This window comes from Camelus dromedarius, chromosome 3 (assembly GCF_036321535.1).
Source record: "Camelus dromedarius isolate mCamDro1 chromosome 3, mCamDro1.pat, whole genome shotgun sequence".
In the NCBI taxonomy this organism is placed as follows: Eukaryota; Metazoa; Chordata; class Mammalia; order Artiodactyla; family Camelidae; genus Camelus; species Camelus dromedarius.
Genome location: NC_087438.1, coordinates 106,623,359 through 106,646,100, shown reverse-complemented (window position 1 = coordinate 106,646,100; position 22,742 = coordinate 106,623,359). Strand labels below are relative to the sequence as shown.

Here is a 22,742-nt window from a genome sequence, read left to right as displayed (position 1 = left end):
ACTGCCAGCAGTATGTTGCCTGTCCCTCTCGTGCGACTTCCCAGCAAGTGTATAAGAGGAAGTGTGCACTTACCTTTTTTTTCTAGAAGGAGCACCGTTGTATACAACGTGCTGTGCTTGACTTTTCTGCTTAGTTTAAATGGACACTCTCTCCTTATGAGCCCTGTAACCCAGTCTAATTCTTTTTACTAGTTGTGTGGATTTCCATTACTAGACGAACCATAACCTGTTTAGCAAGTGTTTTCTCTATTACAAAGCATGACGCAGTGAACGCCCTGTAGTATATCTTGGAAGACTTTCGCCAGTTTATTTGTAAGGGAAATTCCTAGCAACATAGTTTCTTGATCAAGTGGCAAGTGCATTTTGAATTTTAATAGACACTAATTTATATAAGGAAAAAAAGATTTCTTAAGCATTCACTTATTGAGAAGTTTATAAAGAGGATGGTTTCGATCTGCCCAAGAGAACAAAGTGGTCGGCAGAATTTCAGGGAAAGAGGCAAAGGCGGGACTCAGTCCGGTGTGCGCAGGGCTGGCTACGTTTTATCCCCGGGCCCTCCAAGTCACAGCTATTTGCCTAACAAAATAGTGTTCTAACCTCAGAGTTCTGTGCTCGGCATAATGTGGTGATGAAAATCCACCCTTGTGAGATGTCTTGAACAGCTGGCACTTCCCCCCCTGATTGGCTGCATGTCCCATCCCCTCCAGGCCTCAGCTTTCCTGTCTCCCGTCTGTAACACAAGGGGGTCCGTGACAGGTCTCCTGAGGACCCTGCAACTCTGAACATGGTAAAGGGTGCAGGGAACTCGGCACGTCTCACATCCAACTTCTTGGCGGCTCTGAGGGGGTCTCCCTAGGTTGCTGGATGTGAGTGCTCTGTCCTGGGTCCTCTTCTTACCCCTCCCGTAGACACTTTCACCATTAAAACCCAGGCCTGTTCCCATTTTGAGCTCCAGCCCCGTCCCTGTCCCACATGGTGGGACCTCTGTACCCTGAGCCAGGCTCCGTTGCCTGTACCCCAGGGCCCCCAGACACCCCGTCTCCAGGCCTCCTCTGACTCTTGCCTTCCCCTCTCTCCTCTCTCCTCCCTGCTCTCAGGTGGCTGCTGAGATACTGGTGAGTGCCCTGTTCTGCACGGATGCTCACGGCCTGAGTGAAGTCTGAGCCTGGCTGTGCCTCTGGGCGGGGCTGAGCAGGCAGAGTCAGGCAGTGATTTGGGGGCGTCCCCCCCAGGTTCTCTCTCTCCCTTTCAGGGCTTCCATAGAACCCTGCTGGGTAAAAAATGGGCCAGGCGAGTGTTTCCCAAACTTCACCAGTCACCCTCTATATGACTTGTGCAAAATACGTAGTTTAACCCCAAATGAGTTATTTTAAAGGACATTTAGTATCTATGTGACTAGGACTGATAGCTTGCCAGAAGATCATTGCGGAAACATACATACGTGGTGTGTAAAAATATGTTAATTATGTTTGCCTGCTCACCACGCTGGGGGAAACGCCGGCCAGGCCATTTTTCCTTGCACATGTGCACAGACACACTTCCCCAGAGGGGCTTTCAGAGGGGTTTAAAGACCGAAGGAGAACTCCCAGTCCCCGTGCCCAGTGCCTGTTTGCCCCTCCCCTGGGCCCAGTCCCGTGACCCTGAGGCCAGGGTGGGAGTCCCCTGTGCTCAGCTCCTGGGGGTGAGTCCACAGGGTCCCTGGGAACTGGAGGGGGTGTGGGGCTGAGGCAGGGGCCAAGGTCAGCCTCCTCGTGTAGCTGGGTTAGCCCAGCTTCTAACTGCCCTCAGCCCAGGCAGACGTGAAAGTCAATAACGACCACGGCTTTCTTGTGTCTTCCCTCCCAAATCCTTGTCCCCACCCTTGGTCTGCAGGAAATAGCAGACACTTCCAGTGGCGACAAGTCTTCCCTGGAGACACGGTTCATGATGATCCTGTGCACGCGTAGCTATCAGCACCTCCGGAGAGGTGAGGCCTGACTCCCCCCCCTTTCCCAAGGCAGTAGGAAGATCCCCAAGTCTTAACAAGAGTGGCTAATTGCCCACTCGCCCACTCCTTACCGCAGCAAGGGAGTATTGTGGCCCCTGGGGATGTAGGACCCCCGGCGCCTGGTCCTGGCTCTACTGCTAACACCTCATTCGGCCTCGGGCCAACTCCCTCACCTCCTTAGCAAGCACGTGGGGTGCCTGGGAGAAGGGATCAGGCGGCTTTTGCCTCTAAAGCCAACTGCAGTGGGTTGGTAGTGGCTGCCTAGAATGCTGTGTTGAGAAGGATTCAAAGATTCTGTGTCATGATTCTTTGGCGATGTCTGCCAGGAGCAAGGCAGTGAGGAGTGGATATGGCACAAGAACCACATACATGTATCTGAGCCACAGGCTGCCACGTGCACAGGGCACGCCTGCATGCAGTGGCCCTGACACTAGGTGATGGTGAAGTGGCCTTACCACTCAGACAGTGACGTTTTAATAAGCATGTGCCTGGCACGCTAAGGTGCTTCAAAAGAACCGTCTTGGGAGCTGGGCTGCCTTGATTCGATTCTCCCACTTATCAGTCATGTGACCCTGGGCAAGTTACTAACTATCTGCGACTTCATTCCCTTACCTGCAATGTTGGGATGTTAAATCTACCTTACATGACTGTGTGAGGGTACAAAAAATAAATACACAAAAAGCACTTAGCACAGTGCCTGGCCCCTGGTAACTTCCTCAGTTTATCGTTGTGATTACTTAACGTTAATCTCTATCCCACCTTGACTCGGGAGGAAGGGGAGGCCCAGAAAGGGGAGGGTTTCACCCAAGGTCATTGGCTGAGCCTGGGGCAGAGCTGTGACTAGGACTCATGCTCCTACTGCCCCAGCCCGGGTCCCTGGAACTTGTCTGAAGCTCTGGGGCAGTGTATGACTTGATACAGGTTTGGCTCTGAGCCTAGGGAAGGCTTGAGGTCAGAATGTTCCTGTGACAATAGTCCTTCCTGCCCAATTAAAGCATTTAAGCCTGGGCTGTGGCCATACCTGTTGCCCCTTTCCACTTTTCCAGGGCACAGCCTCTGGGTAAAGCTGGGGGTGGGGGAGGGGAGAGCTACCCACCCCACCTCAGAGTTGAAGCTCACCCCCCACCTCTGGGGCTTCTCTTGGGGACAGTCTTCCAGGAGTTCGTCAAGATGACCAACTATGACGTGGAGCACACCATCAAGAAAGAGATGTCTGGGGATGTCAGAGACGCTTTTGTAGCCATTGGTAACTGGCGGGGACCACGGGAAAGGGCTGGGGGGCACAGGGAACACGGCCACATTCCCTGGATGAGTGTGGCCTTTCTAGCATCCTAAGCTACTCTAGCACTGGAAAGTAAACACTGCCACTTCTCAGGGTCTGCCCGTGTGTGATTGGCGGAGTCACAGGAAGACTTGTTCCAGGCTCGGGGCAGGATGAGGAAATAGCTCTCTAGGGCAGTGGCTAGGGGGGTTGGCAGGGCTGGGTAGGGTGCGGTGTCCTGCAGGACTAGGGTGTGTACACACACACACACACACACCCTTCCCTCCTCCCAGCACTTAGATCCCTCTGGTTACTCTCTTATTGCATAATTTGGGTTCTTGACTTTGAAAAAGTCTTTCTCCTTTTGGATCTCAATTTCTCCATGTGTACAAACGGATGAGTAGATATGAGCAGAGGTCGAACTGGTTTTGATTAGCATTAGTGATCAGCAGTATCTTATTTTATTACTATAAAATACATTGGATTGTTGCATATTTTTAAAAAATCTTATCTGGAGATGTCAGTGGAAGGTTTTCACATAACTGCTGTCAATTATAAGATGCGTCTTGATTTCAGGGACTTCAAATGCGGGGAAAGGTGTTTTAGAACAGACGAATCAGTTGTTAATTGTTGTGATATTGCTGTTTAGCACTCAGTGCATCTTTACTACCTGGGGCAATACCCAGGAGGCAGAGTAGCATAGTGAATCTAGGTAGGATCCCTGCTCTCCCACTTACTAGCTGTACAGCTGTGTCCTTGGGCGAGGCACAGAAAGCTATGCCTCAGTTTCCTTCTCTGTAAAATGGACATAATAATAGTATCCAGATTTAAATGAGTTAGTTACACATAAAACAGAACACTGCCTCCCGGCGCATGGAGTGCACTGATAAATGTTGCCTTTTATTATTTCCTGCCAGGCCCTGTGTGAAGTCAGTTGCACGTGGCTTTGGTTGAATCCATACCGGCTGATTTTATCAGCTTATTTTACACAGTGGGAGGCTGAGGTTCGAAGAGGTTACGTGTCTGTAGTGGGACAAGACTCACATCAGAGGCTGCCTGAGCCCAATTCTCTTGGGTGTATTAATCACCAGAATTATTGGTTTATGGAGACACATTCAGATCTTGCCATCCTTGTGTTCCTCCCTCTGTCCTCTCCCCTCCCACCTGAAACATGTACATGTGTGCTTGTACGCATGCGTACACACACGCACTCACACACACACACACCCCCCACTCCACCTCACTCCATCCTGTGGCAGGCCCCGGGGTCCTCTGAGGCAGTTGGGCGGCCTTCAGGTTCTGGGGAAGGTTTTCAGGGTTGGTTGCAATGGATGGAAATTTCTGCCCAGTCTGTTCCTTACCTAGACTGACCGAGCTCCAGGCGTGGAGTCAGGGCAGGCTCCTTGGAGGAGGTGACACAACTGGAGATGTGGATTTGGGGAGGTAAAGTAGTGGAGGGCAGACAGGAAACTTCTCCTTACTGGGAGGACAAAGGCACAAAAGAATTCATAGAATGTTAGGAGAATAGGGGAACAGAGGCAGTGAGAGAGCAGAGGGAGACAGGAGCTTTGATTTCCAGGCCAAAGAGCTTGGAGTTAGTTTGGGAGCTACAGCAGGAGGAGGGAAGGTTGGTGTACGGTGTGATCTTTCTCACGGGTTCCCAAGTCTGCCACAGGTGGGTTACATGCCTGTCACCTGTGTGGCTCTGCCCTTGGGATCCACAACGCCAGCCTCACCTGCTGCCCTCCTCATAGAGACACTTTTACATCCAGAGTCATTCTGGCTTCCGGGTCCTGGCGTCTAATTCCTCCTCCTGAAACTGTCTGAGACACCCCTACTTGAGGTCTGTAGCCTGGGAATCCAGCAGCTGCTGAGGGCTCAAATCCACATCCTTGAGAGCCCGGTGCTGGGGTTGGTACAGCCAGGCCGGCAGGATCTGATACGGGGCTGGGTGGTAAACAGGGGCTTCCAATGAGGGAGGAGTGTGCAGCCCAGGGATTGGCACAGTGCCCTAGGTTATACTGACAGACAGTCATTCTCTGGCAGAGTGTTTTTCTCAGTAGTTCTCAAATGTTAAGCTGCACCAGAGTGGGGTGGCCACCATCCAGGTTTGTACTAAAACCAACAGTGTCCCAGGCAAAGTGGGGTGAGTTGGTCACCCACCTTCAGAGTCACAGATTCAGCACACCCGGGGTGGGCCACGAGATTTTGCTTTTCTGCCAAGTTCCCCAATGATACTGGTGCCTTCTAGGAACTATACTTTGAAAACTGCTGCTTGAAACATTTCTTGAATCTGAGTCTCTAGGGTGGAGCCTACAACCTGAGTTTTAAACAAGTTCTCCTTTGATTCTGGTGCACTTAGAAGTCTGAGGCCCTGTGCCTTGGCTTCACCGGCGGTTTCTTCCCTTTGAGTCCTCCACCAGCCTTGGTTAGCTGCAAGCACCGTAGCAGGAAGCGAGTCGCAACCCAGCGAGAGCCAGGCCTAGAGATGAGACAGAGGAGGCGGCATCAAGAAGGGGGAGTGAAGGCTTGGGACACGGGTGTGACCCTGGCCCAGGGTGCGGGGAGAGGGGGTCCTACCTTTGTAGCAGCAGCAGTTGCCTGTGGTCTAGGCACACCTCCTCTGACTGAGCTCCTTGCATCTCTTTCCTCTTCCTACCAGTTCAGAGTGTCAAGAACAAGCCGCTCTTCTTTGCTGACAAACTTTACAAATCCATGAAGGTAAGAAAACCTGCTTGCTTGTTCCTTTCCCTTTGAGCATTTCTGCCCCCACAAACAGATGTGCTCCATCCCCCAGATCAAGGCTTGTGGCTGCTTCCACCCATTTGATATTTACCAGCCTCCGCCCCACATCTGGCTCTAGGGTAGTAGTTCTCAGTGGGGGGTGACATTACCTCTCTAGGGAACATTTGACTACGTTCAGACGCATCTTGGTTGTCACAGCTTGGGGAGTGTTGCTGCTGGCATCTATCTGGTGGGTGGAGAGCAGGGGTGCTGAGCATCCTGCAGTGCACAGGACAGAGCCCCACGCACAGGATGATTTGGCCCCAGATGCCAAGGTTAAGAAACTTGTTCTGGGGACGCAGAGCTGAGTAGGACAGTTTCTGCCCCCTTGGAGCTCACATCCTCCTCGGTGACACAGTGTCTCCTGTGACAGATCACAAAAGGAAGCAAGTGCTCAGCTCTGGGACTAGCCCTGGCTTCCTGAAAACCCAGGCCACTCTGGCCACCCTGCCAGCCCTGCAGGTGGAGTTCTAGCTGTTGAGAGAGCCCAGGCAGGCTGCCTGGGACCCCTCTCAGCCTGCTGTCCCCAAACATGACAGCCCTCACTGTGTGCTGGCTCTGACCCTTCAGCTGGTGTTCCAAGCCCCCTGGGGACAGAGGTGGGCCATGGCTGCCCGTATGTTCTTTGTCCTGTATCTCCTTCTTGGGACCTGTAGTAGTTTCCCAGAACTGCTGTCACGAATTGAGTGACAACAGAAATGTGTCCTCTCATGGGCCTACGGGCTGGAAGTCCAAAATGAAGGAATCAGCAGGATTGGGTCCTTCTGGAGGCTCTGAGGGAGCCTTTGTCCCAGGCTCGAGTGGTCGCCTGGAATCCTCATGTTTCTTGGCTTGGATGCATCCCTCGGTCTCTGCCTTTGTCCTCACGTGGCCTTCTATTTGTGTGTGCCCTCGTGTCCTCTTCTTACACGGACACCAGTCATTGGATCCAGTGCAGTATGACCTAAACTAATGACATGTGCAAAGACCCTGTTTCCAAATTAAGTCACATTGGAAGGTTCCAAGTGGCCATGAATTTGGGGGGCTGTTGTTGCCTTTCTTGCCCAGTCTTTGGGACAGGGGAGTTTGGGACAGGACTGTTTGTGGAAGATTGGTTTTGGAGGGAAAAGGGAGGGGGCAGATGGACACCCATGAGTTCCTGCCTGACCTGGTTCCTCCTCCTGCCCTGTGTCTTCCTCTTGGTTGGCACCACCAGGGTGCTGGCACGGATGAGAAGACCCTCACCAGGATCATGGTCTCCCGGAGTGAGATTGACCTGCTCAACATCCGGCGGGAGTTCATTGAGAAATACGACAAGTCTCTCCACCAAGCCATTGAGGTAAGGGGTGGGCTTAGAGGTGAGTGGGGGAGAGGTGAGTGAGAGAGAGATCCCTGAGTATAGGTTAGAAGTCTTTTCTATTCCCAGTGAGTCACCTCTTAGAACAGTCAGGATACTGCTAAGTAAGAGGAGGCCTGCCCCACTGCTTATACCAAGATAAATTCCAGATGGATCAAAGGTTTATAATGAAAGATTTCTAAGTAAAACAAGAGCCTTATTTTTTTTTTTTTTTTGCTTTTTAAAAGCAATTTTATTGAAGTATAATTTACATCTATAAAATTCACCTGTTTTAAGGGTATAAGTCAATGATTTTCAGTAAATTGAATGAGTTGTGCAGCCACCCCCACAAGCAGTGTTAGGACGTTTTTACCACCAAGATCCTTTATACCTGTCCACCTATTCACGCCCCCAGCCCTGGGCAACCTTCCGGTGGCTTTCTGTCTCTGTTGCCTTTTCTGATTATTTCATATAGATGGAATTATGAAATATGTGATCTTTTATGTCTGATTTTTTTCATTTACAAAGCCCGTTTTATAGCTTTGAGACTGGCCAAGATCTTAAAAGTCTGGTGCTGTACGTGGATGGCAAGACCCTGGGAAATCTCACAGGCCGTCTCACACAGACTTGGTGGAGATGTAAACTGATAGCACATATTTATTGTTTTTCTCCAGTTTTATTGAAATATAACTGACACGTAGCACTATATAAGTTTAAGGTGTCCAGCGTGGTCATTTGACTTCTATACATCATGAAGTGCTTATCACAGTTACGTGAGTGAACATCCATCATCTCACGCAGACACAAAACTAAAGAAATAGATTTTGTGCGTGTGTGATGGGAATTCTTAGGATTTACTCTGTTAGCTTTCATTCACAACATACAGCAGTGTTAATTATAGTCATCACGTTGTACATTACACCCCTAGTACTTACTCATTGTACAGCTGGAAGTTCATACCCTTTGACCACCTTCATCCTGTTCCTCCTCTCCCATCCCTCACCTTCTGGTGACCACGTATCTGATCTCTGTTCCTTTGAGTTTCTACGTATGTTTGTTTGTTTTGAAGTATAGTTGACCTACAACGCTATGTTAGTTCCTGTTACACAACATAGTGATCTTTTTCTATACATTTCAAAATGATCACCAGGATAAGTCTACTTATGCTATGTCACCAAAGAAAGGTATTAGTTATTGACTATATCCATACACTGTACATTTCATACCCATGACTTATTTATTTTGTAACTACAAGTTTGTAGCTCTTAATCTCCCTCACCTGTTTCTTTCCTCCCCTCTCCCTCCTCTCCTCTGGCAACCACCTGTTTGCTCTCTGTATCTATAACTGTTTCTGTTTTGTTAGGTTTGTTCATTTATTTTGTTTCTTAGGTTCTCTGTATAAGTGAAACCATACAATATTTATCTTTCTCTGTCTGACTTCTTTCACTTAGCAAAACACTCTCTAGGTCTATCTTTGTTGTTGCAAATGGCAAGATTTCATTCATTTTTTCGGGCTGAGAATATTCCATTATATATATATACCACACCTTCTTTATCCATTCATCTATTGATGGGCCCTTGGGTTGCTTCTGTATCTTGGCTATTGTAAATAATGCTGCAGTGAATATAGCGGTGCATATATCTTTTCTAATTAGTATTTTTGTTTTCTTTGAATAAACACCCAGGGGTGGAATTGCTCAGTCATAAGGTAGTTCTATTTTCAATTTTTTGAGGAATCTCCATTCTGTTTTCCGTAGTGGCTGCACCAATTTACATTCCCACCAAGAGTGCACACGGGTTCTCTTTCCTCCACATCCTCACCAGCACTTGTTATTTGTTGTCGTTTTGATAATAGCCATTCTGACAGGTGTGAGGTGATACCTCCTTGTTGAGTTAAACTAGTAGCACATCTTTAAAGGGTAGTTTGGCAGTCTCAAAATTTTAAATGCATATACCTTGGACTTGATAAGTCTACTTACAGGAATTTATCCTCGAGACATAGCCACATGTGTTCTCAAAGACATGTAAGAGAATATTTATGCCAGCATTTTTTATAGTAGCAAAAGATTGGAAGTCCTTCACACAAAACTGGTTAAATAAATTATGGTACATCTATATGATAGAATACAATACAGCCATGAAAAAGTGTGAGGAGGCTCTATGTGCTGATTTGGGATCTTCTCTAAGTGAAATTATGGCCCAGAATAATATGAATGCCGTGCAGAGAAGGAATATTATATACATATACATATTTGTATATGCATATGGAAATTTACTGCTAGAAAATCATACAAGTAAATGTAACAGTGGCTACCTCATGATTTAGAGAATTAGGGGGTCAGGGGTGGGAGGGAGACTTTTATTCTATAATCCTTTGATTTGAATCATTTATAATGATTATATATTTTTTTAATCATATATCAAAAATTACAAAAACAAAAAAATAGAAAAAATATATGATAAAAATGACAGGTGCCCCTCTAAAAAGGAAGTCTGGTCCCCCCCAGCCCTGTTGTATATCAGACATTATGATATGTCATAAACCCAGTGATGTTCACATAAATTCCTGCAAAAGCCTGATACCTAGTAAGTGCTCGATGATGTTTCTCCAAATAAGGAATGTGTTACAACACATGTGTTAATGGGGAGGGTTTTAGAGTACAGGGGAGCCAAGGGAGGAGGGAATTCACCCTGGTTGAGGCAAGAATAGAGCAGGAACACTTCACAGAAGAGGGGGCATCCGATGGCAGACAGGATGCAGGGCTGGTGCAGAGGGCGTGCTGGACGGAGGAATGGTTTGTATAGGCAGAAAGATGACCATGATGCTCCTGGAAGGAAAGGGGCAGATGAAGCCACAGAGCTTCACGAAGGTCAGACCACAAAAGGCCTTGAAGCCAGGCTGAGAGCTTGGACATTTTCCCGGGGATAGCGGGAGCCACAGAAGGGACAGAGCCACAGTTATGTGTTAGGGAGATACCCAGGCTGACAGCAGCTGGGAGGAGGGGGAATTGAGGCCATCAGGATGGTTTCACTCACCCTGCTCTCCCTCTGCCCCTTCCAGGGCGACACCTCTGGGGACTTCCTGAAGGCCTTGCTGGCTATCTGTGGAGGCGAGGACTAGGACCACCGGCACTGGCGGGCACCTCTGCCGAGCGACGGTCAGCAGCACCACCCGCCACCACCCAGCCTGACTGCTCCGCTCCAGCTCCAGAGACTAAGGAAGGGATGGGGCGGGGGCGGGGTGGGCTCTCGTCTTCAACTGGGGTTTAGGAAAGGCTGCTGCTCCCATGAGCCACTGAGGGCCCAGCACAGTCGCTCTTGCTCACCTCTGAGCGGCTGAAGAACCGTAACCATTGATCCCGTCCGCCTCCGCTCCCCATCTTCCTCCTCACACCTTCCTAGCTTCTGTGCCTCATCACAGCCCCTGTCCTGGTTTGGGCTTTGTCAAATTCAAAACCATACTGAGCCTTTGTCTGTGAAGTGAGTGATGTGTGTGCTTCGCATGGTGGGGTGTGGTGGCAGGTGCCAGTGGAGTGTCCTGGGGGAAGGAGGGAAACAGTAAGTGTCTTCCAGCAGTTCCGCTGCCTCCGTCCTGGTTGCTAGAGCCCTGAACCCTGGGTCCAAATACCTGGGTTCAAATTTGCGTCCGCCACACACTTGCCTTATGACCTTGAGCCAATCTCTTTCCCTCCCTGAGTCTATTTTATTATCTACAAAATGAGAGAGTTTGACAAAACGATCCGGGCTTTCTCTTCTAACACTGACGTTCTAGGATATGCCTCCACACCATTCCCTTTCCACGTCTTCTCTCTGTAAATAAAAAGAGACATGCAGACACATAAATACATTTCTAAGGGGGATCTGTTTTTGTGACCTAGAGCCTGCAGCCTGGATTGTCCTCGTTAGACCCTGAGGTGTTAACCTGCCCAGGAGGGAGTTCTGTCTTCCTACCCCTTCTGGGAATCCCAAATGGGGGTCTGAGCTTGGGTCCAGCCTGGGAGGCCTGGCCCAGCCTGCTCTCTCCCCTCTGCTGCCTGGATGTTTCTCTGTGCACCCTGCGTCCATTACAACCGAACCTAGACTTCCTCTTTTGAACTCTTCAGGGGCGCCAGATGCGATTGTGATCTGGGGAGGCCTGTGGAAAGTTTCCACTTGGTGAAGATTGGTGATAAGCAGGCGATCAGCCGCAGTTTCTCTGTCTCCCTGGCCCCAGCTCTGTTTCTGCTTGAGACTCAGATCTAAAGTTCCCCAGCAACCACGGCACGTGGGTGCCTGCCGGCTGGAGGGCTGCGCTCCCCACCCTGGCTGACCTGCCCTCTTCTGCAATTCAGAGTGTGTTTATTGCAGTAGCTGAGCCGAGAATGAGGTGGGGAGGTTGGGAAACGTGCTGTGTCTGGCCTTGCATGACCTTGGGCCAGCCACTGCCCTCACTGGGCCTCAGTATCTCCATTGGTACAGTGAGGGCTTGGACCCAGGAGTTTTGAAATGCCTTCTCTTCATCTCTGACGTAACGAGTCTGAAAGTAAGACAGTCACCTTGTGTCTTCCCCACTTCCTTCCCTCCACCAGGCCGTGAGCTCAAACCCCGTGAGGGTCAGCTGAGAGCTAGTTTGGGTATTTGCCCAACTTGATTTAACTGTTACCAAAGATAAATTAACACCATGGTTCAGAGCTGTGGAGTCAGACCTTGGCCACTGACGGCCCGTGAGCGTGCCATCTCTCCGAGCCTCAGTTTCTTCATCTGTAAGACAAGGACCAGTTCCACCTAGCTCACAGCCTTCGTGGGGTACGGGAGATGACCCGTGGAAGTTTGCAGTGGGGGCCTGCCTGGCTTGGAGTCAGCTGCCAGCACCACCTGCCCTGAGCCAGGCCCAATTGTAGGAACCAGGAGGTGGCCCCCGAGATGTTTTCTTGAGCTTTGTTTTCAAGAATTTGTCAGCTGCAGATCACAGAAGCATCCAAAGACATATGAAAGTGCCTTAAAATATGCCCTGAGGGAAAAATAGGCTGGAATGGAAAGGAAAGTGATGGAATCCAAGGCAGTAGAAGTGGGGAGGCCCCATGAGGCCAAGGGGGAACATACAAGTGGAAAAACCAGGAATTTCTAGAATTCCGAGAAACCAGGAAAGAGGATAGTTCAAAGGGAGCACCACTGTGTATAAGACATCATTCTAATCCCTCAACATGTGGTTTTCTCTGAATTCTTAAAGTGTATTGTGTTCTGGGCTTGGTCAGTAATAGGAGGGAGATGAGATTAGAAAGGGGAGTTTGCATCCAATTATAGAGGACCTTGTATGTCAGGATTTTCTCTTATAACCCAGGGTGAGCCTTTGGAGGTTCTTGGGTGGGGAAGGTATACATCTAAGCATGCATTTAAGGCAAGCCCATGAAGGAAAGTGGCCAATTGGGAGGCTATTACAGTAATCCCACGGAGTCCCAGGTGCCTGCAGAACAAACCACATTTTTTTCTTGGAGCTGTGGCAGAGGAGGGACTAGCCACTATTCTGAATCCAAGCCCTCGCATTCATTCATTTATTCATCCACCCATCCACTCATGCAGCCCCTTGTTGAATGCCTTCTACGTGCTAGATGCTAAAGATATAAAAAGTTAGACCATCGTGGTCCTAATCCTTAAGAGCTTCTGTTCCAGTGTCCCTCCCACTCAGCTCTCTGCAAAACACATTAGATGACACTGGAGGTTGTTTCTGTGGCCAAAGTTCAACTGAGAGAAGTGGTGGGGACTAAATTAAAACTAAAAGGAAAGGGAAAGCAGAAGCCCAGACTGCCACTGTCTCAAAGAGGGAGGACAGGAGGATGGTCCCGATGCTCTAAGTGTGGACGGGGCTTCAGGAAGTCTCACCTCCCTCAGCCAGACTGACAACTGCCACCTCCCGAGAGAGGAAGCAACTGGCCCCAGGTCATAAAGCCTTTCAGCTGCAGACAGAACTGGAACCCTGCAGTCCTCGCTTCGGTCCAGTGCTTTTATAAACACCATGTACGTCGTTCCATTTTGTTCACTCCTCCCCTCTGAGAGGGCTTCAGCCCACAGTCAGCCTCCCTCCAGCTCTTCACTGCTCCCCTCCCGCCTGGAGCTGTGCCTCTCCCGTCGGGGCAAATGCTTTTCAGCAGCTCTGGACTGGGATGCACCCACCTTGTTTTTAGGGCCACAAGGACGTGTCTAAAGGAAGTGGCTGGTTGGGAAGAGGTTGCCCTTTTAAAACCCAAGCAGAGAGCAACTATTTGGGAATTGCCACTGTTACATTTCCTGCTGTTGGAGAGCATTGTGGGAACTGTGGGCTATTTAAAACATGCTGATGTATATACTGTGTCCCGGCTCTGCTGAGAACATGCGTCATCGCCAGAGTAATCCCTCAGGAGAAGCTCCCCCCCATGCTAATCCTCTGCTGCAGCGCAGGGGTAGCACCCTCTTCCTAACAACGAGGCAACTGAGGGTCCAAGTGGTGACACAGATGGCCCGAAGATAGAGGCAGCACATCATGGACTTACTGAGCTGGATGTTGTCTTAGAGGAAGTGGTCTTAGATCCCAGCCAACTCTCTTATTTCATAAATCTGGAAATTGAGGCTCACAGAGCAGGACCATGGCCGTGGTTTACTAAGGGCTAGATCTGTGACGAACACCTCGTCTCCTGATTCCTACTCTGCCGTCTCCGCTGACATATCCTCCTCTTCCCTCTGATGGCAGAAATCAGACTGAACGAACGGGAGGGAGAAGTGTCAAGTTGCCCAACCCGAATTTCAGAACCCAGAAGCGGTAAATCACCACTCCAACATGCCTCCCCACTCCCCTCAGACCTCAGGTTTCCTAAGGGCACTTCCCCACTTCACAGCTGGAGTTAGGCAAGCGGGAAATTCTGGTTCTATCACGGAGCCCTCTACTCAGTAGTTAGATCTATGGGAAGGAAGCGGGCAGGCCGCCCTGGATTTGAATCCCAGCCAAGCATGGGGTGAGTCACTGGCCTCTCAATGCCTTGATGTCTCCATCTGTAAAGTGAGGATGACAAAGGCTTCTATCTCACAGGGTTGTTGTGAAGACGAAATAAGGCAATGTGTGTGCATCTGTGTGGCACACTGTCCAGGATACAGCAAGGACTCAATACATATCAGCTTTGTTATTAATAAACAGGCTGGATTCCATTTCCCAGCAGACGAAGGCTTAGAGAGGTGGAGTCTTAACAGCCTCAGATGATTAACTGAGTCCCTCCCTACCCTCGAAAGCTAAGGGGGGAAAGATTAGAAAAATTCAAGCACACAGTAGCAAGGGGTACCAAGTGCAGAGGCCACAGATTAACCACAGAGAGGCCTGAAAAAGACTCCCTGGAAAGAGGGCACATGAGAGGCACCTCAAAAGATGGGTAGAGAAGCTCTCAACAGTGAAAGATGGAAGGACGAAGAGAGTTCCAGGCGGGGCCAACTTGCGTAAAGGCACAGAGGTGGGAAGCGGAGGCAGTGGGATGTGCTCCTGGGGGCCCTGGGCCCCACACCCAGTGTGAGGACAACATCTGGGAATGCCACAGAGAGTCCAGGCTGGAGTGTGGCCTTTACCCTCGGGGTCCTGGCCAGCCCCTGAATGGGCTAGGGGTGGGAGTAGTATGAGCAGAGATGTCCTTTAGAAAGCCATCTCTGGGGCCCTTGGCAGAGGAGGAGACCAGCCCAGTGGCTGGGAGACCATTGGACAGGCTTGCAGCTCTTCCCCGGATGCGGAGGGATGGGGATGTGGGCCAGGGTGGGGGAAGCCGAGATAGAGAAAAGAGAAGAAAGACACCGGGGTGCAAGGGACCCAGGAAACTGCCTGACCTGCTGTGAAGAACAAGAAAGGGAGGCCACAGTGAAGTCAGGTGTCATCACCTTGGAACCGAGAGGTGAAAAGTGCTTTAGAGCAGGAAGAGGACCCCGGTGCGGGCCATCTCACCACCCACTTCCCTGCGCGGTGAGGACTGAGGAGGCCCTAAACCAGAGCCACCTGGGAATGGGCCCTTCCCCCGGGCCCAGCTGTTCCAGCAGTTAACAGAACAAACATTTCCCCCTGTGGGATGGTCCCCCCGCCCCCCCGCCTGTTGTGCTGCTGGCTGCAGCCAGAACCCCCCGGCGGCTGCCCCACTGGGATGCCATGGACCTTGACCTGGAGACAGCCCTGGGCGGGGATGGGAGGGTGGGGGGTGACACAGAGATCCCAACCTGTGTAGGGCCAACCATTTCCACTCCCACTTTCCCACACATCTGGTATCCACTCAAAGCCCCTAAGCACTCCTTACCACACGCACAGAATTCCAAGTCACCACCTGGCGTCCCCACAGAGACACACACACTGTGTACCCAGAACCAGAAGCACATGCTGACGCCAGAAAGAAGAATGATTAGGCCTACAAATACACTGGTCACAAACAGAAAGACAGACTGCTGGCCACAGACGCACTGCTGGCCACACAGGAAAGGCCTCACACAAGTACTCAAACTTGCTTTTCACACCCACTCCCTGGGGTGTGTTCACGTTCCTGCTTTTCTTGGCACACAGCCTTGGTGTGCAGCACACAGCTCCCGGGACCTGGGACCCGCCGGCCCTGTGTCCGTTCCTCCTTCTGTTCTTCCACAGGAAGAGACAGACTTTGAGCCTAACTGCCCTGATTTGAGCTCTGGGGAAGCTAGACCAGCTCCCCGGAGAAGCAGAAGCGGGATCAGCCTTGCTTTGGAGCAGAATCCCCAGGGAAGGCTTCCGGGGAGGCAGTGAGGCTCACGGTGAGTGAAACATACAGATGCAGGAGGGAGAGAGCTTTTCCTCCAGAAGCCCCTGTTTCACCCTGTTCGCTTTTCTTGGAGTGCTCTAGAAGCTGGTGGTGGAAGCTGGTGGTGAAAGGGTTAACAGCGCCACCTGCCACCCCCAACCTCCCACCGTTGGGCCTGGGAAAACCTGAGCCCTGGGATTTGCCCATGGGGAGTCAGGGTAACTATCTCTCGATAACTTTTTGCTGTTCCAGGATAAAACTCCCCAGGTGAGTGAGATGGAAACCTAAAATGAAACTTTGCCAGGCTTCTCAGACGCAGGGCCCCTTACTGTCACCCTGGTCAGTAGCTGTAGCACCAGATCCATCATCATCATTGCCTCTGTGTGAGGCTGGCTCTCCACGTGGGGTGAATTTCTCATTCTCATGGGCAAATGCGCCTTCCTCTCCACTAGGCTTCAGGCTCTCAACTTTCCTACCTAGGAGGGTGTTCCCTGAACAAAATGAGATCAAGCAGCCAGAGATCCCAGCACAAAGCCTGGTACCCGGGAATTTCCTATCACCTGCCTTCCCCACCTCCTGCCTCTCCCAGGGTGCCCGGTCCCCCTGCCCCTCTCCCGTGCGGGGTCCAGGTTAATTGCAGTGCAGCATTTGCATAGACATGAGACCTCACCCGGGGAAATTCCCCCTGGTGACCAGGCTTCCTTTCTGAGGTCGGGCCTCAGACACTGCTCCTTCCTCTCCGGCCCCCCCCCCCCCCGCCTCCCGCTGGCTCTGGTCCCTGTCATCCAGCTGGTGTAGATCCAGGCTCGCAGATCTAGTCCCATCCTTTGATCCTGGATGCTGACCAAGAGGGTGTGAGGGTGGAGGGTGGTCTGGGGATCTGGAACAAAAGCGGAAGTGATGAGTTTGAGAAACAGAGGAAAGATCCGCAGGCGAGAGGTGAAGCCTGGGTTGTGATGTTAGCTCGTCAACAACTCCCTTTCCTTCCTTGGGCACATGCCTTCCCCTCCCTGGACTTTAGTCTCTCCCGTCCAGTCAAGGGGTGGGTCTGAAGAAGCTTTGTTCCAGGGCTGATAGGCCAAGAAGCCACTTCTTTTAGTAGCACAGTCTTGCAACACTTGTCCTTGGATCTTTTTCCTTTGACAAGGATCTTGCAACATACCATCCTGTATCTGTTTCCTTGGAAAGCACGATTTTGCAAAATGCGTTCCTGAATTTCATTTTAAGATGTTGACAGAATTATATGTATCTCCTCTACTTGAAGTGAGCTGGTTTGAGTTTTAATTTTTCCTTTCACATTCACCATGTATGATGTCCTGGGACCCACAAAAAGTGGAATAGAGCTCTCTCCTCTCCAGATGCTAAGATCTGTTGTCTGCATGGTCTCTACCCTGGTACTGAGAAGGCACCTTCCCTGGTACAAAAAGGGAAAGAGCGAGGTCCTGGGACCACCTGCATCAGAACCAACTGTCAGAAAGGGCCTTTGAGAGCAGCAATCACAATGTGATTGGCTCAGTGCTGGTCACACAGTATCAACAAAACCAGAGATGTCAGGGTCGGAGGGTGCGGTTGGATAATTAAGTAGCAAAGGAGTGGGGCTGTGAGATTTACCCTATGTGTATCCCAATTTCACCCAGCTTTTGAAGTTCAGCATAGGTCTCATCTCCCCCAGGTGAGCTCTGAAGACATTTATTACCTGAGTTTGAACTCCAGCCATGCCTCTCAGTAGCCATTGGCTTAAACCACTATAAGCGTCCTCTATAAAATATCCTCATCTATAGAATAGCGGTACTGATATCATAAGGTCCTGATAAGGAAGGCATAAAATAATGCATTTAAGAGCACTTAGTCCAATGCTTGGTACATGTTAATTTTAAGAATTAGCTATTAGTGTTATTATTTCCTGACCATCTTGGCTTACTTTGATCTCTCAGACTGAGATGCTCTGAACTTTCGGACTTCCTTACAGTGTCAGCATGGAAGGTCCCTTAATGATCATCTAGCCTGATTCCTTCACATTATGGAAGGGGAAGCTGAGGGCCAGAGAGGGGAAGGGACTTGACCAGGGCCACACAGCAGAGCCAGAACTCAAACTCAAGTCTTTTGATATCCAGTCTTCTTTTTCCTTAATGTCTATGCCTTGGCCTGAACAAGGAAGGCATTTTCAGGGAATCCATGGCTCGAAGAAGGAAGAGGGGGAAGAGAAGGTGGGAGAAGCTGACTGCTCTCAGCATTCCAGCAGCGAAAGCTCAGAGCTAATCTTCCTCCAGGGTGCGCGAGCCAAGTGTTCTAACTGGAGATTCCAGCTCTTTGAGCCTCCTTAGCCCTTCAAGTTCTTTCTGCCATTTAAGACTCCATGAGCAGGAACCAGTCCAAGCTGTGCTTCGTGGATTCACAGAGGATCAATGACGATTGTGGCCTCTGGAGAGAAACTTTCATGTACAGGGGAAATATTGCAATCCAGGAGCAACAAGGCTGAATTACACATTCTACCGATGAGGAATCTGAAACTCCATTTCCTAAAGGAAGAGACATTGCTGAATTTCACGGAAGGCTCTGGCTGACTCAGGGGGCTTATGCCAGGCTACCAAGAGGCTTCACAAAGGGAGACAGGGACTAGATCTCTCTCCCTGGTGCTGAGTCTTGCCACCATCCCAAATGCCTGTTACTGAGCTGTTGGAGACATGCGCAAGGGAGGCCTTGCAGCTTGGTACAGGAGGGCAGAAATGGCAGCATCTGACAGTGTGGGTGTGAGAAGGTATATTTTTACTCCCTGCAGAGAAAAGGGTTTCTGAGCAGGGAAGCGTATCGTCCTTTGAGCCTGGTCTAGCGCGAGGACCAGTGTCGTTAGTCCTGTAGAACTTTCTGTGCAGTTTGGTAAGGTAGCTGCTTGCCACGTGTGGCTGTTGAAACATTTAAAAAGTGGCCAGTCCAACCGGGGGACTGAGTGCAGTGTGAGAAAGAGCACTGGACTAGGAGTCAGGAAGTTCCTTGATTTACTCACTTGGAGAGTCATTTCCACTGTCTGGCCTTGACTTCCACATGCGTACAGTGAGGCTGTGGGGCCAGGACGTCTCTCTAGCATTGCCTGGGCAATCCCAATCTGAGGGACACAGAGGCAGTTGAGGGTCAGATTCAGTGGACTCCCCCTCTCTCACCCCCAGTCCACTGCCTCCCAATGCTCTGCCCAGGGCTGATGGGGCCCCTTGATATCTGACCCTGCTTATTTCTCCAGATCCACCTTTGTTACTTCCCCTTGCTTGCTTCAAACTCCATGGTCCTCTCAGAGTGAACAATTTTCAGTTCCCTGAATATACTCTCTCTTTGCATATTCTATTCCCCTTGCTGAGAATACCCTTCCTTATGCTCTTGCTTGGCTACTTCTGGGTCTCAGCTAAGGTGTCTCTTCCTATAGAAAGACTTCCCAGTCCCAAATCTTGGCCAGATGCTCCCTTGTCCAGGCTCCTATAGCTCCCTGTGTTTCTCCTGCCAAAATACATCTCTACCACACTTTACTGTAACTACCTAGTTAATTTGCCTACAGCCCCCAGAGCAATGCTATCCAATAGAACTTTCTGTGATGATGGAAATGTTCTATACATGTGCAATCTAATGTGGTAGCCACATGTGGCTACTGAGTACTTGAACTGTGGCTGGTGCTATTGGGGAACTGAATTATTAATTTTAACTGATTTGTATTTAAATAGCCACATGTGGCTAATAGCTACTGTGCTGGACAGGGCAGCATCAGAGTCTGTGAGCTCTGAGCGGGCAAGAAGTGGATCTGACTTGCCCATTCCTATGTCTTCAGTGGTCTATAATATTGTGTAAGAATGAAGAAACTCCAGAACTAGGAATGATGGAGAAAGGCCAGCTCATTCAGATGGTCCCCCTCCATCCCCTCCCTAGGCATCTTTTCAGCAGATGATGAACTGAGTGAGCCCTTATGTTTGTAAAGTGGTCAACAGTTTACAAAGGAAGTCTGTAAACTATCATTTTGTCTTAATCACTGTTGCAGGAGGTGTGCAAAGCAGGACTCCTGATCCCCACTCTACAGCTGGGGACCACTGAGGCTCAGGATGGCGAGGTGAGGTGCAGGAGCACTAGCTGGTTGGTGCCGAGCTGGGCTGCTCCGTGGTGGATAGGACTCTGAGGCCCCAAACTACATCCAAGAGACCCAGCACAGAGGGAAGGAGTGGGCTTTCCTCTTCCCTGTGGACAAGCCACAGAAACTAAGTGGAAACAGATGGGATAGGACTGGGGGCAGGAGGATGTGGGCTGGGTGTCTGGTGATTTCCTCAGGACCCTGGGCGCTGGAATCCCCCAGCTTGGGCAAAGGAAGAGATGGAGGTCCTCAGGAGAACCTGGGGGTGGGGTAGGGTGGGCTGGCTGGGTGGCCTCTGCCCCTGTGTCAGTTCCCAGCCCAGCCACAGAACCGTCAGGCTTCCGGCTCTTCCCCGGAGCCCCCTCCCCTCCCTGGAATTCACAGCAAGTGACAGCCAGTCTGGGAAGTGACAGGTGGGGAACTGACAAAGAAGGGCCCTGTGCTCTGCCAGGGGGCGGGATGGGGCCTCAGCTGAGTCTGCGGGGCTGCCTGCTCCTCCATCTCGGGGAATTCCCCTCCTGCCTAAAAGTCAGCCCAGCCCTCCCTCCCTCCTTCCTGCAGACAGTCAGCGGAGGAGCCTCGAGCTGGGGCACAGACCCTGTCTTCTCTTGCTCTTCCCCAGGTGAGTGAGCCGGCGGGGGGCGGGAGCCAGGACAGGGAAGGGCTCACTGCACAGGACTGCGGGGCCACCAGGCCCTCCGGGCTCTGGGCCACGAGCTACCTGGCCTCCTGCCTCCCTGCCAGCTGGGATCGGGCTGCCGGGCCCAGCCCCCTGCCCCCAGGCTTGGGCTCCGGCCTCTCTCACTCCTTGCCTGGCCTCATTCTCCTCTTGCTTCTCTCCCTCTACTTCTGATTTTGTCTTCCTGCCCTCCTCTCCTTGCGCTGCCTTCTCAGCCAGGCCTTTTCTCTCTGGTGGCTGCCGGTTTTTCCAAAGAGAAGGAAAAGAAAGACCTAATTTTTGTCTTATCCTTTTCCCAAGACAAGGGAGTAGGTTCATGAGTTTGAACGCAGATATGTGTGTGTGTGTGTGTGTGTGTGTGTGGATGTGTGTCTCTGTGAGCGTGTGTCACACCTTACATCTCCTGATGTGCCTGTGTGTATGACCGTGTGAGCGAAAAATGTGTGAGCATGTTTATGTGTTTGTGTGTGAGTGTGTCTGTGGGTGTCTTTGAGTGTCTGGGTCATTACGTGAATGTGTGTCGGTGACTCTTTGAGGGTGAGTGTGTGGGCGTGTGTTGGGCACTTTAGTGATCTAAAGCTAGACAGGAAGAGAGCAGGTGGGAGTCTGCCCCTGCCTCCCTTGGGAACACAGTGGAAGGCTGGGGCCCTCCCTAACCCTGGGGCAAAAGGACCTCTGGAGGGCCCTCCCACCTGCTCTCCTCCCAGGGCCAGCTGGACCTTTCTGTGGTTGAGCCTTTAACAGAGAGAGAGCCTGAGGCACTTGGAGTGGGTGACAGGCTGGCAGACAGTGGTGATGCGGTCTCCTCTTTGATCACAAACAGTCCAGATTTTCCAAAGCTCATCAGAGGCCCAGCCCAGGGAAGTCCCTGGCTAGGAGGGGCAAGGAATGGAGGCCAAGTCACTGTCACAGTGGCTCCTGGGCTGGAGAAGAATGGAGGGGGAAGCGGGAGGGGCCCTGGAAGAGGGAGCACAGGAGAGAACTTGGGGTGAGGCGGTAGGAGGGCTGCTCTCAGGGCCCTGAAGGGCTTCCCAGGATTAGGAAATGCTCTGGTTCCCACGGGTCTGCCTCCTTCAGGAGCTGGGCTGGGCCTGACTGACCTCTCCCCACTTCCAAGAGGATGACAAGAGGCAACTTTGGGTCCAAACCCAGATCAGCTTGACACTCTGAGCTGGAGACAGGGAGGCCAGAGGGAGAGGAGCTGGAGTAGGGGAGGCATGAGGCTCCTAGAGCTGTGGGAGGGGCCTGGCCAGGCCACGTATGCTACAGGCCAGGGCCGGGAATTTCCCCCAGTGTCACTTTGCCCTTTCCTCCCATGCAGCGGGGCCCTAGAAAGCTCAGAGTAACAGGCAGGCCCAGGGATGCAGGGGAAGCAGCTAGGATGGAGAAAGAGGAAAACAGGAAAGACCCTGGAGAAAAAGTCAGGAGGAATGCCTTCTAGGCCTGGTGTTTCCGAGGACGCTTTGCGAAGTCTAGGGCTAGTTCCTCCACAGCTCTGGGCCCTGAGGTCCTCACTGGAAAGAGGAGATTACTGATCCCTGCCCACTGCATTGGGTGGATGATCACTGCCATTGCTGCCTCTCACTGATGCCAGGCTCTGGGGTGTCTCATTCTTTCTACCCTGTGCACTGGGCACAGTTCTAACCTTCATGTTACTAATGAGGAGGCCAGGAGGGGCATCGTGAGGGGTATGTGGCAGGGCTGTGATCTGAGCCCAGGCTGTCTGACTCAAGAGCCCACATCCTAACCCTTGGTATGACATGCCTCTTGGAAGTAGGGCAAATTGTGGATATGAAATGGTTTAATTCAGCTTAAGGTGCTGAAAAAGTCTGAAAAGTTATACATCTCTTACCACTGTGGTATGCATCCC

The 22,742-nt window shown here is 51.1% G+C and overlaps 2 protein-coding genes across 3 annotated transcripts in view; both read left to right on the top strand.

The window, feature by feature from the left end:
* Window positions 1–10,827, top strand: part of ANXA6 (annexin A6) — a 46,536-nt gene extending 35,709 nt beyond the window's left edge. Inside the window, exons 21-26 of one of the 2 annotated variants that reach the window (XM_031449374.2) lie at window positions 1,098–1,115; window positions 1,873–1,966; window positions 3,138–3,233; window positions 5,911–5,969; window positions 7,228–7,350; window positions 10,409–10,827. In XM_031449374.2, coding sequence (XP_031305234.1) covers window positions 1,098–1,115; window positions 1,873–1,966; window positions 3,138–3,233; window positions 5,911–5,969; window positions 7,228–7,350; window positions 10,409–10,468 — 450 coding nt within the window. In that variant the 3' untranslated portion in view covers window positions 10,469–10,827. The remainder of the gene's footprint in view (window positions 1–1,097; window positions 1,116–1,872; window positions 1,967–3,137; window positions 3,234–5,910; window positions 5,970–7,227; window positions 7,351–10,408) is intronic. The other variant, XM_031449376.2, reaches the window with a different exon arrangement.
* Window positions 10,828–20,772: 9,945 nt separating this feature from the next.
* TNIP1 (TNFAIP3 interacting protein 1) overlaps window positions 20,773–22,742 on the top strand; it is a 47,470-nt gene continuing 45,500 nt past the window's right edge. Inside the window, exon 1 of the mRNA XM_064484452.1 lies at window positions 20,773–20,815. The gene's annotated coding sequence lies outside the window, so the exon portion shown is untranslated. The remainder of the gene's footprint in view (window positions 20,816–22,742) is intronic.